The following is a 17,049-nucleotide window of genomic DNA, read 5'->3' on the forward strand; positions in this document are numbered from 1 at the left end:
TTCTACTTACTACTTTATTTGCCATGTTGTCTTGCACTCTCTCGTTAAGTGCTTGCCTGGTCTTCACCACAAGTCTCAAGTAACCAGTCTGAGCAGCACGAATGTACCAAGTAATTCTCACTTTTTCAGCAGGAATGACCTGTCCAGTGAAACACTGCATAGTCTAAAACAGAGTTTTAGCATTTATTTGGTTACATTGGTTAACTCTCCAAATAATCAATCGGTGTTTCAGGACAGCGTTTTTCTGAAGTAGCAATCTCATTATATGAGGTTATTGCTGACTTTCAATATAACTTGAATTTGGCTTAAAATCGGCAATTTCCTAATTCACCTTAATTTTTCTAAGTGCCACAGTGCAATAACCAAAACCCCCAAAATAGAATTCTAAGAAAAAAATTTTAAAAAATCAGTCTTTGCTTTTACTAGCCCATTTTATTTCACCAAATGAATGAATTCCAGATTTACAGGACTGATGTAAAATAATATTAAAGTAGTGACCAGAGTACAATTTCAGGCTGAAAGTACTGAGTTTTTCAGATTGTGACTGTATACTAGCAATGGTGTTCTCTCTCTCTCAAACATGACTTAGGCAATAGATACCTAAATAAACTCTGAGCACTCTTTCTTAACTCGTATCTCCTATGTCAACTATTGCACGTGGCCCTGAAAGCTGGTCTACTTTTTCCACCTAGACTATATGGTCTGGTACAAGTGTTACTTTGCCAGGATTAAAGCAGCTGTGACTCTTCAATCTCTAAAGATGCAAGCTGGGGCAGAGTGAGTCATTGTTTTTGAAATCATGAAGCAAGATGGTAAAGTTAATGTTATTAAACAAACCCTGCAATATTAGCACTGGAAAACATGTACTGGAAGTGGTAATAAAAATTGAGATCACTGTCTACCAGCCTGAGGTTTTAACTGACAGATCTCTCTAACATGAAATTGAATATTATAGTGTCACAGTGACCTGTTTTGGCCTTTCCCAGTACACATGGCCACTCTGAGACATCTCAGCATTCATGTGTGAGACCAAGTGCCTCATCTTGTGGCATGAATGTTCTTGATCCGTCTTCTTGAACTGTTATATTTTCATTGTTATAATGTCCAAATGTCTGCTGCTAATCAAGGTTCACTAGCAACAACAAGGTAATGACAACAACTGGCAAAGCAGGTTATTAAATAATCATTCAAACAGTGTGAAGTAAGACAGACGACAGAGAATAGGCTGCTATTGTGCACTAATAATGCATTCATTACAGGTTAGAGCATTTAATGTGATTCTGTCAGATTTTGGTTCCAACCCTATTCAAAATCCTTTGCGTGCAGCAATGTACAGGTAGGACTGTCAGCTGGTTTATATAGTAGATACACACTTTAAAGGAAATTTTTAGTGAAAACTTGATACTGTATTCAACCTTTATCTTCACCATTTTCTACTTTAACTGTTTAATGTACTCAGTATTGCAAATAAAAATCAAATACAAAATAGGACTTTTATAAAAAAATTATTTTAAAGCATTTCTGAAACTTCGGAATGTTGCATCAAATTTTCCATCACATTTGCATTTCTGAAATGACTTTGGTTTTTTAAGTTCCTGCCACAGTCCTAGATTAGCCATTTCCCTCTGCTTGGCTGTCTAACTTTTCCTAAATGCTACACGCTTTGCTACATTTTCAGCTCCAAATTTTGCTATCAATTTATTTCTGACACGTTCGTCATCTTTTTGCAATTCCAAGTCATCCTCTCTGCTCCATACAGGGTACCCATCCAAGCGCTGCCCTGTCTGCAGAAAGTATAAAGTAGCCTCTACTTCCCCAGTGTTTTTCAGAAAGGCCTGTGTAACAGTGAACAGGTCCATGCTGAACTTCTCCATGAAGTACTGCATAGTTTTTACTACCTCTCCCACCACACTGGAAGAAGAGCAAGTGCTTGTTGGTCTTTCTTCCCTTTCCAATTGAGTGTCAGGGAGAGCAGAGTCCTCTGGTCCAGTTTTCAAACCAGATGCTGTTTCTCCTGGCGACCTTCCCTCTCCATCTTTTGTAGAAAGTTCTTCTGAAATGTCCGAAGTGTCACTTCCTGACTAAAAGAAAGAGGAGTCATTGATTAGACATGGTATTTTCTGGCAAGCTTCTTTTATCACTGCTACCCAAACACCTTCCACTGTGCCTCTAAAGTATATAAAAAACTGGGAAATTACTATGCATAGTAAAATTCAGTGACTGAAGTAAAGCCGTATGTGTTAACAAGGATACACAGGATCACAGAAAAGCGTGAAATATAAGGGAGAATTTGAAAAAACTAAGCCTAAAAGCCAAAAGTAAGCGTTAATGCAACTGCAGGAACATTTTACACCTCAGGTGAAAGGATGAGTTCCGTTTGCCAATACAGCTTTTAACACGACAACACTGCCACATCAACTTCCTCAAGTGAACTCGGGCAGGGAATCAAACTAAGAAGACATGCCGCAGCAGGGCACCGTTCATCACGAGCCACGTGTTTCACGGCTCACACGAAGCTCCCGCTTAGCCATACCATAAGGACTGTCATGGTGCAAAGCCCGTTGAGAAATTAATTATAAGTTACTCTTCTGCCATTTCGTGACAACCAGGAAGGGCCGCTCCGCGCAGCTAGCTCTCAGCGGCACTGCGGCGTGCAGAAGCAGCTGCGGCAACAGCGCTGCTCCCGGTGCCGGTCCTGGACGCTTACCTCCGTGGTTTCGAACTCCCGATTAGCTGCCTCGAAAAGACCCGTGCTCTGCGCGGGCTCCTCCGTCCGCTGGGGCTCTGCGGGAACAAGCGGGCATCGACTGCTGGGGTGCAGCGCGGCCCAGGGCCACGGCCGCCGCCGCGCCCGTCAGCCTCCCCTCGCCCCGGCCGCCCCCCCCGCCGCCAAGCCGCCCCCAGCTCACCCCCGAGCAGCGGCCGCAAGCGCCGCAGGTAGCGGTCGCGCATGGCCTGCCAGCTGTGCCGCGTCAGGCCGGCTCGCTCCAGCTCTTTCCAGAGTGCCCGGCCTCTCGCCCGCGCCTCGCACCGCCCGCGCACCGCCCGCAGCAGCGCCGCGTCCTCCGCTTCCGTGAAGGCGAGGCGGCCGCGCGGCGAGGCGGCGGGCGGCGAGGCGGCGGGTGGCGCGGCGGGCAGCCGGAAGGGCTCCAGCGGCAGGCGCTGGTTGCGCTCCACGCACTCCGTCACGTACTCAGTGGAGACAGCCCCGCCGGGCGCCGCCTCGCCGGGCTGCGCCAGCAGCACGGCTCCCGGCTCCTGCACGCGGCACAGCCGGCCGCCACCCGCCAGCACCAGGGGCGCCAAGCGCAGCTTGGCCAGACCGGGCCGCACGTAGAACCGCATCGGGCTACCGTCGTCCCACAAGAACAGGGACCGCGAGCGCGCCGCCGCCGCGCCCCCGCGTTCCGCCATCGCCGCGCCGGCCGCGCAGGCGCGGGGGCGCCGGAAGGGCCGGCTGGAGCCGGGAAGATGGCGGCAGCGGCGGAGCGTGCGTGCGAGGCGGCGGAGACCGAGTCGCGCCTCAGCAAAAAGTGAGGGAGGACGGGCGGGCGGGCAGGCGGAGCCGGGCCGAGCCGAGCCGAGCCGGGGCGGCGAGGCGAGGCGAGGCGAGGCGAGTGTCCGGCTGACCCGGTGTGTGTCTCCGCCAGGCGATCCGTCGGAGCGCGCCATGTTGGGCCCCGCCGCTGCGCGGCTCCGCGGCTGGGCCTGGAGGGCCACGCCCGCGCTCCGATGGCGCCGGGCACTTCATGACCGAAGCAGGTCGGTGCTATGCGGCCTGGCTGGGCCCGCCTCTTTCCTCATGAAGTCCCGGCCGGCGGGGTCGGGAGCCGCGGGAGGAGGCGCGGCGCCCGTGGGCCGCGGGGGCCCGGACCGCGAAGGCGGCTTCGGGAACCTGAAGTAGTGCCTGACTTTTTTCAGTGGAGAGTTCGCCTTATTTCGCTTATATGCTACGTGAGGTTGCTAGGCTTTTATGCATTAAATGGCCCGCAGAGGGTCCTTGGGCACGTGGGCAGGCATCTTCAAGGTCTGTTTATGGACTGTTTAATCAAGTTTTAACTTTCTCTGAGTTTTTGTATCTCATGGGAGGTGAACTAAAGAGTTCAAAGAAAACGCTTGAACATGCTTAAGGATTGTTTTGACTTTTGAGCAGAGTAAAAGAAATGACAGGGTTATTTGTACAGTAAGCTTTCAGCAGAGTCCTGCCAGGTGTTTCCCCGTAGGAGTATCAGAGTACTTGCTGTTTCTGATTTCCTTCTCTTTTGCAGTGAGCTGAAGAGACGGTTAAAAGCTGAGAGAAAAATAGCTGAAAAAGAGGCAAAGCAGAAAGATCAAAGTGAAAAGCATTCAAATAAGCCTTCCTTGGCTTCTGACTCTGAGAATAACATTGGTGCTGATGAGGAAAGCTTGGATCCAAATGTGAGCATCTGGCCTCATGCTTATTACTGTTCTGAGAATAAATGTTACTGATTTACATTGGATTTTTTTTTTTTTTTAATTCAAGGGGAACTAAATGGTTAAAAGGGGAGAGACCTGCGTATTCCTACATAAGGGCAGCTGTATGTTAATTTACAACCTGTAAAACATTTCCAGTTTCTAACAAAATCGTTTGGTTTTGTTTGTTTCTGGTGACAGCAATACTACAAGATCCGTAGCCACGCAGTCCAGCAGCTGAAGGGCACCAATGAAGATCCCTATCCCCACAAGTTCCATGTAGATCTCTCTCTCTCAGACTTTATAGAGAAGTACAGTCACCTGCAGCCAGGAGATCACCTGACAGACATTACAGTGAGAGTAGCAGGTAAAGGCTTATCTGGGATACAGGAAGATGGTCTGTTGCTTTGCTAAGCCAAGTCTTAGCTGCTTTGAGTGATGGGGTGGTCTCTTTTCAAATTTTGCTGATGCCCTGTTACTCGGTCTTGAAGTCTGTAGCAGTGTTAGACTGTTCAGGACATGTGCTTTCAGACTGAGTGGATCTATGCAACATCCCTTACAGCTACAAGATCAGGTTGCAATATGGGCTCCAGGACCCGAAGTTCATATGTTCTTTTGTGCACTGGTATTTATTTTGAGACTTAAGTGCTTCTCTTTCACAGTTAGTGATCAGTTCAGAGCTGACGGTCTTTTGTCCAAGTGATAATACTGTGGCTTTTGCCCCTGTATCCTTTCTGCTAGGGACTCTGATGTCCTGCATACTTTGATATTTAGGTCGAATCCATGCAAAGCGTGCCTCTGGAGGGAAGCTGATTTTCTATGATCTTCGTGGTGAAGGAGTCAAGTTGCAGGTCATGGCAAATTCCAGGTAAGTGGAGGTATTCCCAATAGCATTTTAAACTGAACTGCATTCTGGGGCCTAGAGATGGGTATCTGGGCATTCTATTGCTTTATCTCCTTAGGCTATTCGTCTATGGGTTGGCTTAGGCAGCCAGGTAATGTTTTGTTTAGGATGTTGTGTTTGGCTTCCGTTCTAGAAGAACCCTTTTTTTAAAGGATTTGGTCTGGGGAGATACTTGCAGGACAGTTTGGAACCTTGAATTTTAAACAAACCTTACATTGGCTTTATAATTACAGGCTCTACAAATCTGAGGAAGAGTATTTCCGTGTTAACAACAAGCTACGTCGTGGGGACATTATTGGTGTAGAGGGGAATCCTGGGAAAACAAAGAAAGGGGAACTGAGTATTATTCCTTATGAAATAACTCTGTTGTCTCCATGCCTGCACATGTTGCCTCATCTTCACTTTGGCCTCAAGGATAAGGTACTTGTCATACCTGTCACTCTTGGAGGTAATTTGACAGATAGGTCTGAATGGATGACCTTTTATATCTGCTGACGGTATCAGTCAACAAAGGAACATTAGTTTTGTTCTGGTATTTTTACCTTTGGCAGCACATTTTGTCTAGCTTGTTCTAAAGATATTTGTTCTTTACAGGAAACTAGGTATCGTCAGAGATACTTGGATTTAATTCTTAATGATTATGTGAGGCAGAAATTTATAACCCGTGCAAAGATCATTACATTTATTCGGAGCTTTCTAGATGAGTTGGGCTTCCTTGAGGTAAGGCTTCAGTGTTTATTTGCCTCTGCATGCTGAATGTGTTTAGACCTTCTCAGCTTCAAGGTTGTATATATGTTCAGGCTCATATGCAAAGTTTTTACAGAAGTGAGAATAATTACTTCGGCACAATGTGTTTAATCAGTTTAATATGATGGGAGCCATCTTTCCTCTCTTTTTAAAGTTAAGACTATTCCTCAGTTGGTGAGGTTATGACTCGGGAATCTTTTATCAACGTAGTACTTCAAACTACTGCTGTCCGTTCCTTATTTCAGTAAATTAAGGTAGAAATAACATCTCTGAAATGGTGTTTTGCCTCTGGAGGTAAATGCAGGTTTTACTTCCTGTAAGTAAAATTGGTTTCGTGTTAAGGTCTGTTGTGGAGTAGCATATGAGAAAATACTAGCTCTGCTATCGTTGCATCTGAATTCTTGGTTGTACTTTACAGTTAGCAAAAAGATTAGAACTTAGTGTAGTTTATTTACAAGTGTTTATCAATTGAATCTGCAAAAGCTGCCAGTGGGAGTTTTTTGAGAGCAGTGGGAATCTGAACCTGTGCAGTGTCATCTGTCATATGTGTAATGGCTTTAATGTCTTTCTTTGATTTGTTTTTTTTTTTGTCTCCAAATAATTCTTAGTCTAATACTTACAGATTTGACTGTTCTGATAACTTAATTGAAAAGGACCCTAAGAGTCCTTCTCAATTTATATGAAGTTTTGACTTGTTGGAATAATGGGGTAAGTTACTTAGGCTTGGTGAGAATGTTGGGAATAATATTAGGCAAGTCAGGGAATGGCCTACTATACAATAGTGTAGTCTGGGAGTACATGAATTGGGCAGTGCTTGATCATACCGGTACTTCCATATGGCACAGTGTAGTGTCATGCCATGGACAGATACTAGTTAATTTTGAGAAAAATTAGTCAAAATGACTTCGGTATTGTAGCATGCTCTTCAGCTAATTGTCAGGGCTTCTTACTTCACTCGTGATCAATTAAGCTTTATTTCCGATTCAGTACTGTCTGGGATGCTGGCTGCTTTCTATTTTCTGCAGCTCAGCTTGTTTTATAGTGTAGATCTGTTTGCAGAATGCCATTAAATACTTGTTTAGGGAGCTATACTAATTCATAGCCTACACAGTTTCTCCCCTTCTTTAAGTTCTAGCTGCATCCTTGTTCTCTCTTTATCACACATTGACTTACCTATTTTTGCCCGGAGCTTTGTTCTTTCACAGGAACCCTGAGTCTCATTCTATTTTGTAGAAGCGTTCCCCTTCTGTGTAGCTATAAGTAGTTCTGTTGTGAATTGTGAAATTCTGTTGTGAAAATAGCTGTTTTCAGGCTTCTGGGTCAGTAACACGGTATTAATTCTTGATGCTAAGATGTGAGCATATGGACAGGCATACTGAAATTCTTTGTGTTAACATGAAAGCCAAGCTGATTTCTAAGCACAGTAGTTTAAATGTGGCATATCCCGCAGAATCAATTAGAAAATTGTTTGGCCACTTTCACTAGCTGTCTGTGTAGGGGACCAAGTTTTGAGTTGTAAATTGTTCTGCTACTCTGTTTTTCCATCATTTGCAGCTACTTTCTCTTTCCAATGTCGAGAGACATTGAACTGAAGTCTGTTTCTCACACAGTTGATAGTGTATATTGCTTGAAGCATAAGTGGTCACCTTCTAAACATCTAAGAAAATGCAGCTTCTGTGAAAGAAAATTTGTAATGATTTGAACTAAATTAGTTCACTGAAGCCTGCAGTAGATTGATTTAATTCTTTTTTTCTCCTTGAAATGGTATATCTCTTCAGAAATTAATTCAATTGGACTCTAGGATTCCCCATACATACAGAAGACCAGTAACAGCTTTTTATCTGAAGTGAATGTTTCCATGTATCCAGATGTTCCCAGCCATTCTCACCACCAAATATTTTTCAATGCTCCAAATGTAATCCCCCCCCCCGCCCAAAGCAATATTATTAAAATTGTTTAGTTTTTTTCAAAATTTGCAGTATCAATGGCATTTAATTTCTTTCAGGATTACTGCTTTACAGCTTTGCTACAGAGACTATCCTAAAGAATTTACAGTGTAAGCAATGATATGGAGAAGATACTGAGGAAGGCTGCTCTGTCTCATAAGTTTTATGAAGCAGCTTGCTCTCTTACCCAAGTGGATTGTATTGTAGAATCACAGAATGGTTTGGGTTGGAAAGGACCTTTAAAAATCATCTAGTCTAACTCCCCTGCCATGGGCAGGGCCATCTTTTGTTATACCAGGTTGCTCAAAGCCCCATCCACCCTGACCTTGAACACTTCCAGGGATGGGGCACCCACAGCTTCTCCGAGCAACCTGTTCCAGTGTCTCACCACCCTCATTGTAAAACATTTCTTCCTTATGTCCAATCTAAATGTGCCCTCTTTCAGTTTAAAACCGTTGCCCCTTGTCCTGTCACTACAGGCCTTGGTAAAAAGTCTCTCTGTGCCTTTCTTATAAGCCCCCTTTATATGTTGAAAGGCTTCATGAAGGTCTTCCCAGAGCCTTCTCCAGACTGAACTCTCTCAGCCTTTCTTCATAGGAGAGTTGTTCCAGCTACCTGACCATTTGTGTGGCCTTCCTCTGGACCTGCTCTCACAGGTTGTCATGTTTTAACTCCAGCCAGCAACTAAGCACCACGCAGCCATGCACTCACTTTAGGGGGGGGGGAAAGTAAAACTTGTGGGTTGCGATAAGAACAGTTTAATAGGACAGAAAGGAAGAAAATCACAACAGTAATAAAATTACAATAATAATAAAAGAATTGGAATATACAAAACAAGTGATGCACAATGCAATTGCTCACCACTCACTGACCGATGCCCAGTTGGTTCCTGAGCAGCAATCTGCCCCCCAGACCAGCTCCCCCCCTTTTATATACTGGACGTGACATCACATGATATAGAATACCCTGTTGGCCACTTTGGGTCAGCTGTTGTGGCTGTGTCCCCTCCCAACTTCTTGTGCCCCTCCAGCCTTCTTGCTGGCTGGGAATGAGAAGCTGAAAAATCATTGATTTAGTATATTAACACTACTTAGCAACAACTGAAAACATCAGTGTGTTATCAACATTATTCTCGTACTAAATCTAAAACATAACACTATAACAGCTACTAGGAAGACAATTAACTATCCCAGCCAAAACCAGGACACAGGTCCACCTCTTTCTTGTACTGGAGACCCCAGATCTAGATGCAGTGCTCCAGGTGGGGCCTCACAAGAATGGAGTAGAGGGGGAGAATCCCCTCCTTCCACCCACTGGCCATGCTGCTTCTGATGCGCCCCAGGATACGCTGGCTTTCTGGGCTGCAAGTGCACACTGCCACCTTGTGTCCCTTTTTTCACGCACCAGTACCCCCAGGTCCTTCCTTGCAGGATTGCTCTCAACCCATTCATCCTCCAGGCTGTACTGATGCTGGGAATTGACCCATGTGCAGGAGCTTGCACTTGGCCTTGTTGAACTTCATTTTCTGCAATATAGAGAGATGATTTTGTGATAATGCCACAGCCCGGTTGCCAGCAGGTTCACGTTTATAGTAAATATGAATGATTCTTGATAGCAACAAATAATTTTAAGTAATTTGTCTTTACTGACCGCGTGGGAGAAGTGCTCTTTAGTTCAGAATTGTTTTCATATACTGGTATGTCAGACAATAAACGAAATACAGAGCTGTTTCATCAAAGCTAGCTGTGGAGACAGATTAGACAAAGGATATTGATGTAGGAGCCTGGAAATATTTATGCCATTTATGCCATTGTTAAATTAATTTTTTTGTTGTTGTTATTATTATTTTACAGATTGAAACTCCTATGATGAATATAATTCCAGGTGGAGCTGTGGCAAAACCTTTTATCACATACCACAATGAACTGGATATGAATTTATATATGAGAATTGCTCCAGAGCTTTACCATAAGGTAAAATACAAGCCCCTCATGGCTAAGCCTATATTGTCCAGACTGTTGTGATTTTATTCTAAGAAGGTAAATGTAGCTAAACCGAGGATTATTCTTGAAGGAAGGTGGAGTCATTGGATTGGAGGAAACAAAATGTACCTTGAATGAGATTTGTACGGTCGCATGGCAGTTGTGTGTGTTTGAACTCTCTTTAGTTCTTTTGAAAAAGTTGGTGTGTTTACTATAATTTCCTTTTGTTTAGATGTTGGTGGTTGGGGGCATGGACAGAGTATATGAAATTGGGCGCCAGTTCCGGAATGAAGGAATTGATTTGACTCACAACCCTGAGTTCACAACTTGTGAATTCTATATGGCTTATGCAGACTACCATGACTTGATGGAAATTACAGAGAAGTTGCTTTCAGGTGACGTATGCAATATTAATTAAAAAAGACTAAGAATCTCTGGAAGAATTGCATTTTGTGGCATACTCTTCTTCTAAACTTTGGGTTCCTTTTGTAGGGATGGTGAAGCATATTACTGGAAGTTACAAGATCACTTACCATCCAGATGGTCAAGACGGACAGGCCTATGAGATAGATTTTACCCCTCCCTTCCAGCGAATTAGCATGGTGTATGATCTGGAGAAGGTCCTAGGAGTGAAATTTCCATCAGCTGAGTGTTTCGAAACTGAAGGTGAGATGCTGAGTGTGAATGTCCTATAATTAGTCCTTAACAGAAAGGGAGCGGAAGGTCTCAAGTTCTCAGCCTGCAGTCTGTCAGCTGCTTTTTTGAGGTGGTGCTAACACATGGGATTGCTTTTCTCTGGTTTTGGCTGCTAAGTAAGAGTCCAGAAAGAAGCCTTCAAGTCCTTGCAGTCTTTGGCAGGATCTGACTCTTTTGCCTCTTCTTTTGTTGAGTATACGTGATGCCGTATACTCAAGAGGCATGATCTGGGGAGTTCTTCATCTGTTGAAGAGACCCAGCTTTTTATTTCTTCTGTCTTTTGTGCAGTTAAGTCTCCATGCCTGTGATCATAGGTTAGGAGTATGATTATTTTGGGCTTTCTTCAAAATGTGTGTAGGTGCTATTTTATTCCTGGAATCCAAAGCTATAAGGCAAAAAGTTCATACGCTTTTTGGTGATTTATTTTTTCTTAAATCCGCCCCCCAAATGTCCAGCAGTCATGTGGGGTTGTGCTTAACTGTTGTCAAGTTTCTGAAATATAAAATAACTTACATTTTAGTGTAAGCCGTTTACAAACGAACACTGTTTTTGTAGATTGACATTTAAGCTCATGTTTTCCATGGCATATACCATTAAGATCTTAGAGTTATTTATAAGACACATTGAAGGATACAGAAAGAAAGAAAATGTGGTTGCCTGGGTGACTTTTCTAATTTTTGTCTACAACAATTTCAGAAACTCGCAAGTTCTTTGATGACCTTTGTGCAGAGAGGAATATTGAGTGTCCACCTCCCAGGACAACAGCCAGGCTTCTTGACAGAGTAAGTAAAGGTGGTGTTTTTATAATCCTAATGCCTTTGAGGATCTATCTGTATCAACAGAAGTCTCTTCAGAGCAGAAGTTTAGCTGCATCTGGGAAAACACTCTGAATTCAGCTATTTCTGTATCACAGTGAGAAAACTTGCTGTGTCAAAATCTTACTTTGTGTTACTTGTCTACACTAAGACATAGTTAACTGATGCCTGCTTAATGTGAGCGCTGGAGGATTTTGGTTTGATAACTGGTCTCTTGTGCTTAAACAGATCTGCTTTATCTTACATCAGTTTTGTCTGTGAGATCTGTGCATCTGTACGTACCTTACCAAACTGGTAGGCTTACCAAATAGTTCTTCTATCAACTGTATTAAGTCTTTTCCTTTGTACCCAAAATATTGCCTGACAGCTGTTTTTCTACTGCTTTTCCTATTGGCCTTTGTTGTAATATCCAAATTGAATTATGGTGCTATTTTTTATAGAGTTTTTGCCATGTCATTTTTCTTATTCAACTAGGACACACACTCTCTGTTAATGAAGACATGACCGTGATCTGGGAAACTTTTCACTTTAATGGTACCTTCTTCAGTAGTGAAGAGAGGGACGTAGGATGTTTGGCAAAGGCAGTGCTAGGAAGGTGATACTGTACTCTACATAATTGTTTTGCTTTTGTTTTCCCAGTTAGTTGGTGAATTCCTGGAAGTCACTTGTATCAACCCTACATTCATCTGTGATCACCCACAGATCATGAGTCCTCTAGCCAAATGGTAAGAGTATGAGACACATTTAGTATGTAACTCTTTTAAACCCTCTCCTCTTTATTAAAACAAAAAAACAGAAAAGTAAGAAAAAAAAAGAGTCACATATGTGAAAACAGAGATTTTGATGTTGTATACTAGTTAGTGAATTCTGACACCAGCCAAGATAGTCATTGGTTCCTGAGCTGTGAGACCCATGTGCTTGTGCTGATGCTTAGTAGTTTGAAGTTTTGACAGCTGATACAGCTAAGCATGGGCAATCCTGAAGTAATGTATGTGCTCTTTGCTTCTGTAAAGATGTTTATTTTAAGGTATCGTTGTTTTTTGTCTTCTTCACATAGGCATCGCTCTCATCGGGGACTGACAGAACGCTTCGAACTCTTTGTAATGAAGAAGGAAGTGTGCAATGCGTACACAGAACTTAACGATCCTTTCCGGCAGCGGCAACTTTTTGAGGATCAGGCCAAGGTATGGCGTCCTGCTGATAGTGAATCAATGATATAGGCATGTAAGCGAAGAGTATTTCCTATGTCTATTGCAAATCTGTTGTTAGTCTCTACTGCTGAAAAGGGTTGTTACTACTTTGAGCAAGTGTTTCTCACTCAAGTGAAAGCCTGTCATTGAAACTTAATTCCTTTTAAAGAAACCTTGCTCTCTAAGGTAAACAAGTGCAAACACTACTGTTGATTAGTTTCTCAGTAGTGCCGCTTTGTTTTGGAATATCTTCCCTTTTACTGTACCTGAAGTACTAACCTGAAAAAAAGAAAATGTGCAAAGCGTTTTCTCTGTCTTGTTAGGTTGAAAGTTATGTTTCCCCAATTAAGCATTTATGTAGTCATACAATATTATACTTCTAGGTTCTTAAATAAATTTTTATGTCCGGTAAGAGTTTGAATGGCTCATTTCCTGAACTGAATTATTACTATTTTAAATTGGCTCACAGAATATTGCTGCAGAATGGAAATTATTAGGCCTGCAAATTTGTAATACTGGCTTTCTCTGTATAAGCCTCAGAAGGGAGTAACTGAAGCTGATTCTGTTATTGATTAGGTATACACATCCATGAATGCATGCATGCCCACATGTGATTGAGGGCAGATGATGCTGTCTGCAGAAACAGAGTTCCTGTTCTTCCTACTCTTTTTAATGGCTTCACAGTGCCTGAAAGGATTACATAGTTGTCAAAACCAGGAAGATAAGACTTACGTTAACTAACTTACTTGATAGTAAATTTCAAAATGTTCAGTCAGAATGAATATTATTACAGATGTCTTTTACCTTGACATTACCTTTTTGACTTACACCTGTTGTATATATGATTGGTCTAGTTGTCTCTCATGATTATAGCCAGACTTTGCAGATACATGATTATATGTGTTGAATGAAAATTTGTCTGAAAATTTAATGTTAAGGTGGAGACTGAGATGAAGATGGCAGTTCACATTTCAGGATTTAGGACTCGGGCAGAAAAGTTTCCTCTAACAGTCTTTTGCAAAGTCTTCCTTGAAACTGTGTGAGCAAAAATGTTTGTTGTTGTTTCAACACTTACACCTGGCATTTTCTAAATTTGAGAGGGTTGGCTAGTCTGTTTTTATTATTATGACTTATGGTGCTTGGAGGCTGTCAGGGTCAGATGCATTAGTTTCCATCTTGGTGCAGATCTTTCTACTTGAGGGGAAAAAAGCAATTCCTAAACTTCATTTCACAGAGCAACTACTGATGACTCAAACAGTTGTGCTTTATAGTTGTTTCTGCAAGCATTAAAGGGGGGGGAGGGGTGTTGCCAGCAATAAGGAACTTGAGAAGCCTTTGAAAGCAATTTATTCCACTGTCATCTGCTGCCATATGGCCCTGGAGATAGCTTTTACTGAAGTGAAGGGCCTGGGCCTTTGCCTAGAAAGGAACTTGCAGATCAGACAGGAACTGAGCCTAGAGGTATTTTGTAAACACCTGTACAAGTGACTTCCACAGTTCTCCAGGTGCTGAGATTCCTTCATCTGTTACTCGCTTACACAGCTGTACAGGCCTTTGGTTTCATCAGTTACATGACTGTTACAAATAGCAATATTCCTCCTTTTTGGTAGGGGTTAGAGGAAGCGGTACTATCTAGCTCTGTGCAACCCACCTTTTACTACTGATTTTCTCATTTAGGCAAAAGCTGCTGGTGACGATGAAGCCATGTTTATTGATGAAAACTTCTGCACTGCACTGGAGTATGGCCTTCCTCCTACAGCTGGCTGGGGCATGGGGATTGATCGCTTCACCATGTTCCTTACAGATTCCAACAATATCAAGGTAAGTGTGAGAAATGGCAGCGTCTACTGCTGGCTTTGTCAGACAACAGGGAACGAGATGCTGCCAAATGGACCATCTCTCTAACACGCAGTGTAGCCACCTGAGGGTCTTTAAGAATTCTACCTCAGAAAAGCTCTCCTTTGGTGCACTTGCTCGGAAGTTGCTGCGGAGCGCGCAGCGCAGCGTGCCACCCAGGCCGCCACAGGCAGCCGGGCCAAGGGCCGCTCTGGCGAGATTTGCCCCCGGGGCCTTGCTCCCCAGGCCGGGGCGGGGGGCGGCGGCGGGGCGGCCCCGGCACCCGCTGACCGTGTCCCTTTTCGCAGGAGGTGCTGCTTTTCCCTGCCATGAAGCCGGAAGACAACAAGAAGGAGGCACAGCCCGACCCGCCTGCGGAAGGCACTTCTGTCTGAAGTCCGCGGCTGCGCGGACCGTGAATAAAGGCAGCGCGCTCTGGCGCCCGTCTCTGTGTCTCTGTCTGCGCCTGCGCAGGAGCTGCCGCTCCCGGCGGGCTTCGCGCGCGGGGAGAGCAGCTGCGCGTGCGCGGTGTGGGTGTCGCTGGGCCGGCCGGCCCGGCGCGGCCCAGGGGCTTTCGCAGCCGCCGCTCGGCCCGGGCGGGAGTGGCGACATCGTTAACCCGCAGGGTAGGGGCCTGCGCCGGAGGCGGCGTGAAGTGCGCTTGAGGGCTACACCCGCTCGCTCGGGGCGCTGGCTGCCCCGGCGGCGGAGCGCCACGCTCCCCGGCGGCGGGGGCAGGGTGGAGGCCCGGCGGCCTCGGAAGGAGTGGGGTGCTGCAGGGGACTGCAGAGAGTCGGTGGTGTGATGGACGCTGTTGACTGCTGCGTAGCGGGAGCCTTGGGAAGCCAGCAGTTCTCAGCTGCTGCTGGACTATAAGGGTTCTAGCATTTTTATTTTTTTATTCCTAGCTATTTTGAAAAAAAGGTTTTCGTTTTGTTTATTTCTTATAAATAATCCTGAAAGGGGTGATGTCATTAGGCCTTGGATATTGGAATCTGGTGCAGGAAGGTGACACGCAGAACAAGGTGGTAGGGTTTGAAGAGGTGGGGGCCGTTAATCAGTGTTGTGATGGAATCCAATTCTGTTTAGAACCTGCACTTGCATCGGGAGCCATGTGGTCAGCTGATGAAATTGCTGAGCTATGTTACCTGCATTATAGGACCAGACTCCCTAAGCAGGGGAAACCGGATCCAAACAGGGAATGGACTTCACTGGCAGCTGTTGTCAAAGTGGAGTCTTCCACCCAAAGAGAGGGTCTTGCTAGTCCAGGGAATCTGCAGGGTAAGAATGAGTTGTGAGAATTGGGGTGGGAATTGGGGAAGGGGGAGAGAAGGTGCTAGTCCTTGATGCCTCCCCCTGCCCCCCCCTCCCCCTTTTTTTCCCCAAGATACATTTAAAAAAACACACACCCCTTCCTGACCCATTTCTGTCTCCACCCAAGTTCTTTCCTCTTGTGATTGTAAAAGCTTTTACAGCTTCTGTCTGGAAAGAGACAGTTATAGTGAAATGCTCTTCTTCCCAGACTGTAACTAAAAAGATGAAAGCTGCATTTGTATTTGGCTGTTCAATAAGTGGCAAAAGTCTAGGCAGGACCTGAATTCCTAATGTAAACCCTTGCAAAAGTGTGTTTGACAACTCTTTGAGAGAATCCTAGAAGGGTCTCAGTTCACTCTCCTTTAGCAGCCTGCGTTATTGCATTGCGTGTTTGCATTAGTTCACCATCATCTTCTTTTCCCTTACTGGCGCTTCCATGTTGCCATGCGGATTGCATGCCATGCTTCTTTTTTAGGTGTTTGAGGAATTGTATGCCAGCATCCGCTGTGTGTTGCCTAGCGTATCAAGCCTGCGTTAGCACTCCCGCTATGGGATCATAGACTTTTCCTAGCACTAGTGCTTCTGCCTACTGTGTTCAGTTTTCCAGCTGATACTGTTTCTGTTTGGGAATGTTGCATGGCCTGCCTCCGTGTACCTTCCCTTCTACACAATGTTCTCTGTGTTGTCTTACCAGAACGACTGTATGAGAGCAATGCTTCTGGCAATAGTTTGTTCAGTTAATGTTGTTTCTTCTTTCAGTAACAAAGGAAGTTGTTGCTATGGGAACTGGAACAAAATGTATTGGCCAAAACAAAATGAGAAAAACTGGTAAGTATGGTGTAAAATCCAAGAACAGACTACCTATGCTACCTTCTTTCTTGCTGGTGTCATAGAGTCAGTGAAAATGTCCAAGGCATTGAGTTCAGACTTCTAGATTGAAGCCAGAAGTATAAGGCAGACCTTACCTCATCAAGAAGAGGGGGGCTTAGGCAGCCAGAATGCCTGCCCTGAAAGTTTGCTGTGTTTGCTGCACTTGCTGCCTTAAAGGTGAATAAACTTTTTATATGTGGAAATGTGTAGTTTAGGCCCTGAGTCTGCATACCTAAAGACTTCATAACTCAAAACAAAACATAAGCAAAATAATTGTGCTTTGCCTGTTACAGTCTAGTTTTGTTGTGGTCTGAT

At 44.4% G+C, this 17,049-nt stretch overlaps 3 protein-coding genes across 15 annotated transcripts in view; 2 read left to right on the forward strand and 1 right to left on the reverse strand.

The window, feature by feature from the left end:
* Window positions 1–406: 406 nt before the first annotated feature.
* TERF2IP (TERF2 interacting protein) lies at window positions 407–3,514 on the reverse strand. Its single transcript, XM_049804809.1, has 3 exons — window positions 2,910–3,514; window positions 2,708–2,784; window positions 407–2,081 (listed from the first exon to the last, which is right to left on the reverse strand). The coding sequence occupies exons 1-3, from the start codon at window positions 3,412–3,414 to the stop codon at window positions 1,638–1,640; spliced, it is 1,026 nt and encodes a 341-aa protein (XP_049660766.1). The 5' UTR covers window positions 3,415–3,514; the 3' UTR covers window positions 407–1,637.
* Window positions 3,444–14,990, forward strand: KARS1 (lysyl-tRNA synthetase 1). 2 transcript variants are annotated; one of them, XM_049804784.1, is made up of 14 exons: window positions 3,444–3,533; window positions 4,269–4,419; window positions 4,636–4,801; window positions 5,209–5,302; window positions 5,572–5,758; window positions 5,933–6,058; window positions 9,885–10,004; window positions 10,246–10,408; window positions 10,506–10,679; window positions 11,406–11,491; window positions 12,164–12,249; window positions 12,582–12,708; window positions 14,392–14,535; window positions 14,859–14,990. In XM_049804784.1, the coding sequence occupies exons 1-14, from the start codon at window positions 3,472–3,474 to the stop codon at window positions 14,943–14,945; spliced, it is 1,773 nt and encodes a 590-aa protein (XP_049660741.1). In that variant the 5' UTR covers window positions 3,444–3,471; the 3' UTR covers window positions 14,946–14,990. The 2 variants fall into 2 exon arrangements, with proteins under 2 accessions (XP_049660741.1, XP_049660740.1); XM_049804783.1 differs by lacking the exon at window positions 3,444–3,533 and adding an exon at window positions 3,583–3,762.
* A 108-nt stretch (window positions 14,991–15,098) lies between these two features.
* Window positions 15,099–17,049, forward strand: part of ADAT1 (adenosine deaminase tRNA specific 1) — a 33,607-nt gene continuing 31,656 nt past the window's right edge. For 5 of the 12 annotated variants that reach the window (XR_007506645.1, XR_007506646.1, XM_049804790.1 and 2 more), the window contains exons 1-2: window positions 15,203–15,831; window positions 16,624–16,692. Coding sequence is in view for 10 of the 12 variants with exons in the window: in XM_049804790.1 (XP_049660747.1) it covers window positions 15,519–15,831; window positions 16,624–16,692 (382 nt within the window). In the remaining 2 variants the exon portion in view is untranslated. Of the gene's footprint in view, window positions 15,177–15,200; window positions 15,832–16,623; window positions 16,693–17,049 lie in introns of those variants that run through there. The other 7 variants (XM_049804788.1, XM_049804786.1, XM_049804792.1 and 4 more) reach the window with 6 other exon arrangements.

The sequence above is a fragment of the Accipiter gentilis genome, chromosome 7 (assembly GCF_929443795.1).
Source record: "Accipiter gentilis chromosome 7, bAccGen1.1, whole genome shotgun sequence".
NCBI classification, from domain to species: domain Eukaryota; kingdom Metazoa; phylum Chordata; class Aves; order Accipitriformes; family Accipitridae; genus Astur; species Astur gentilis.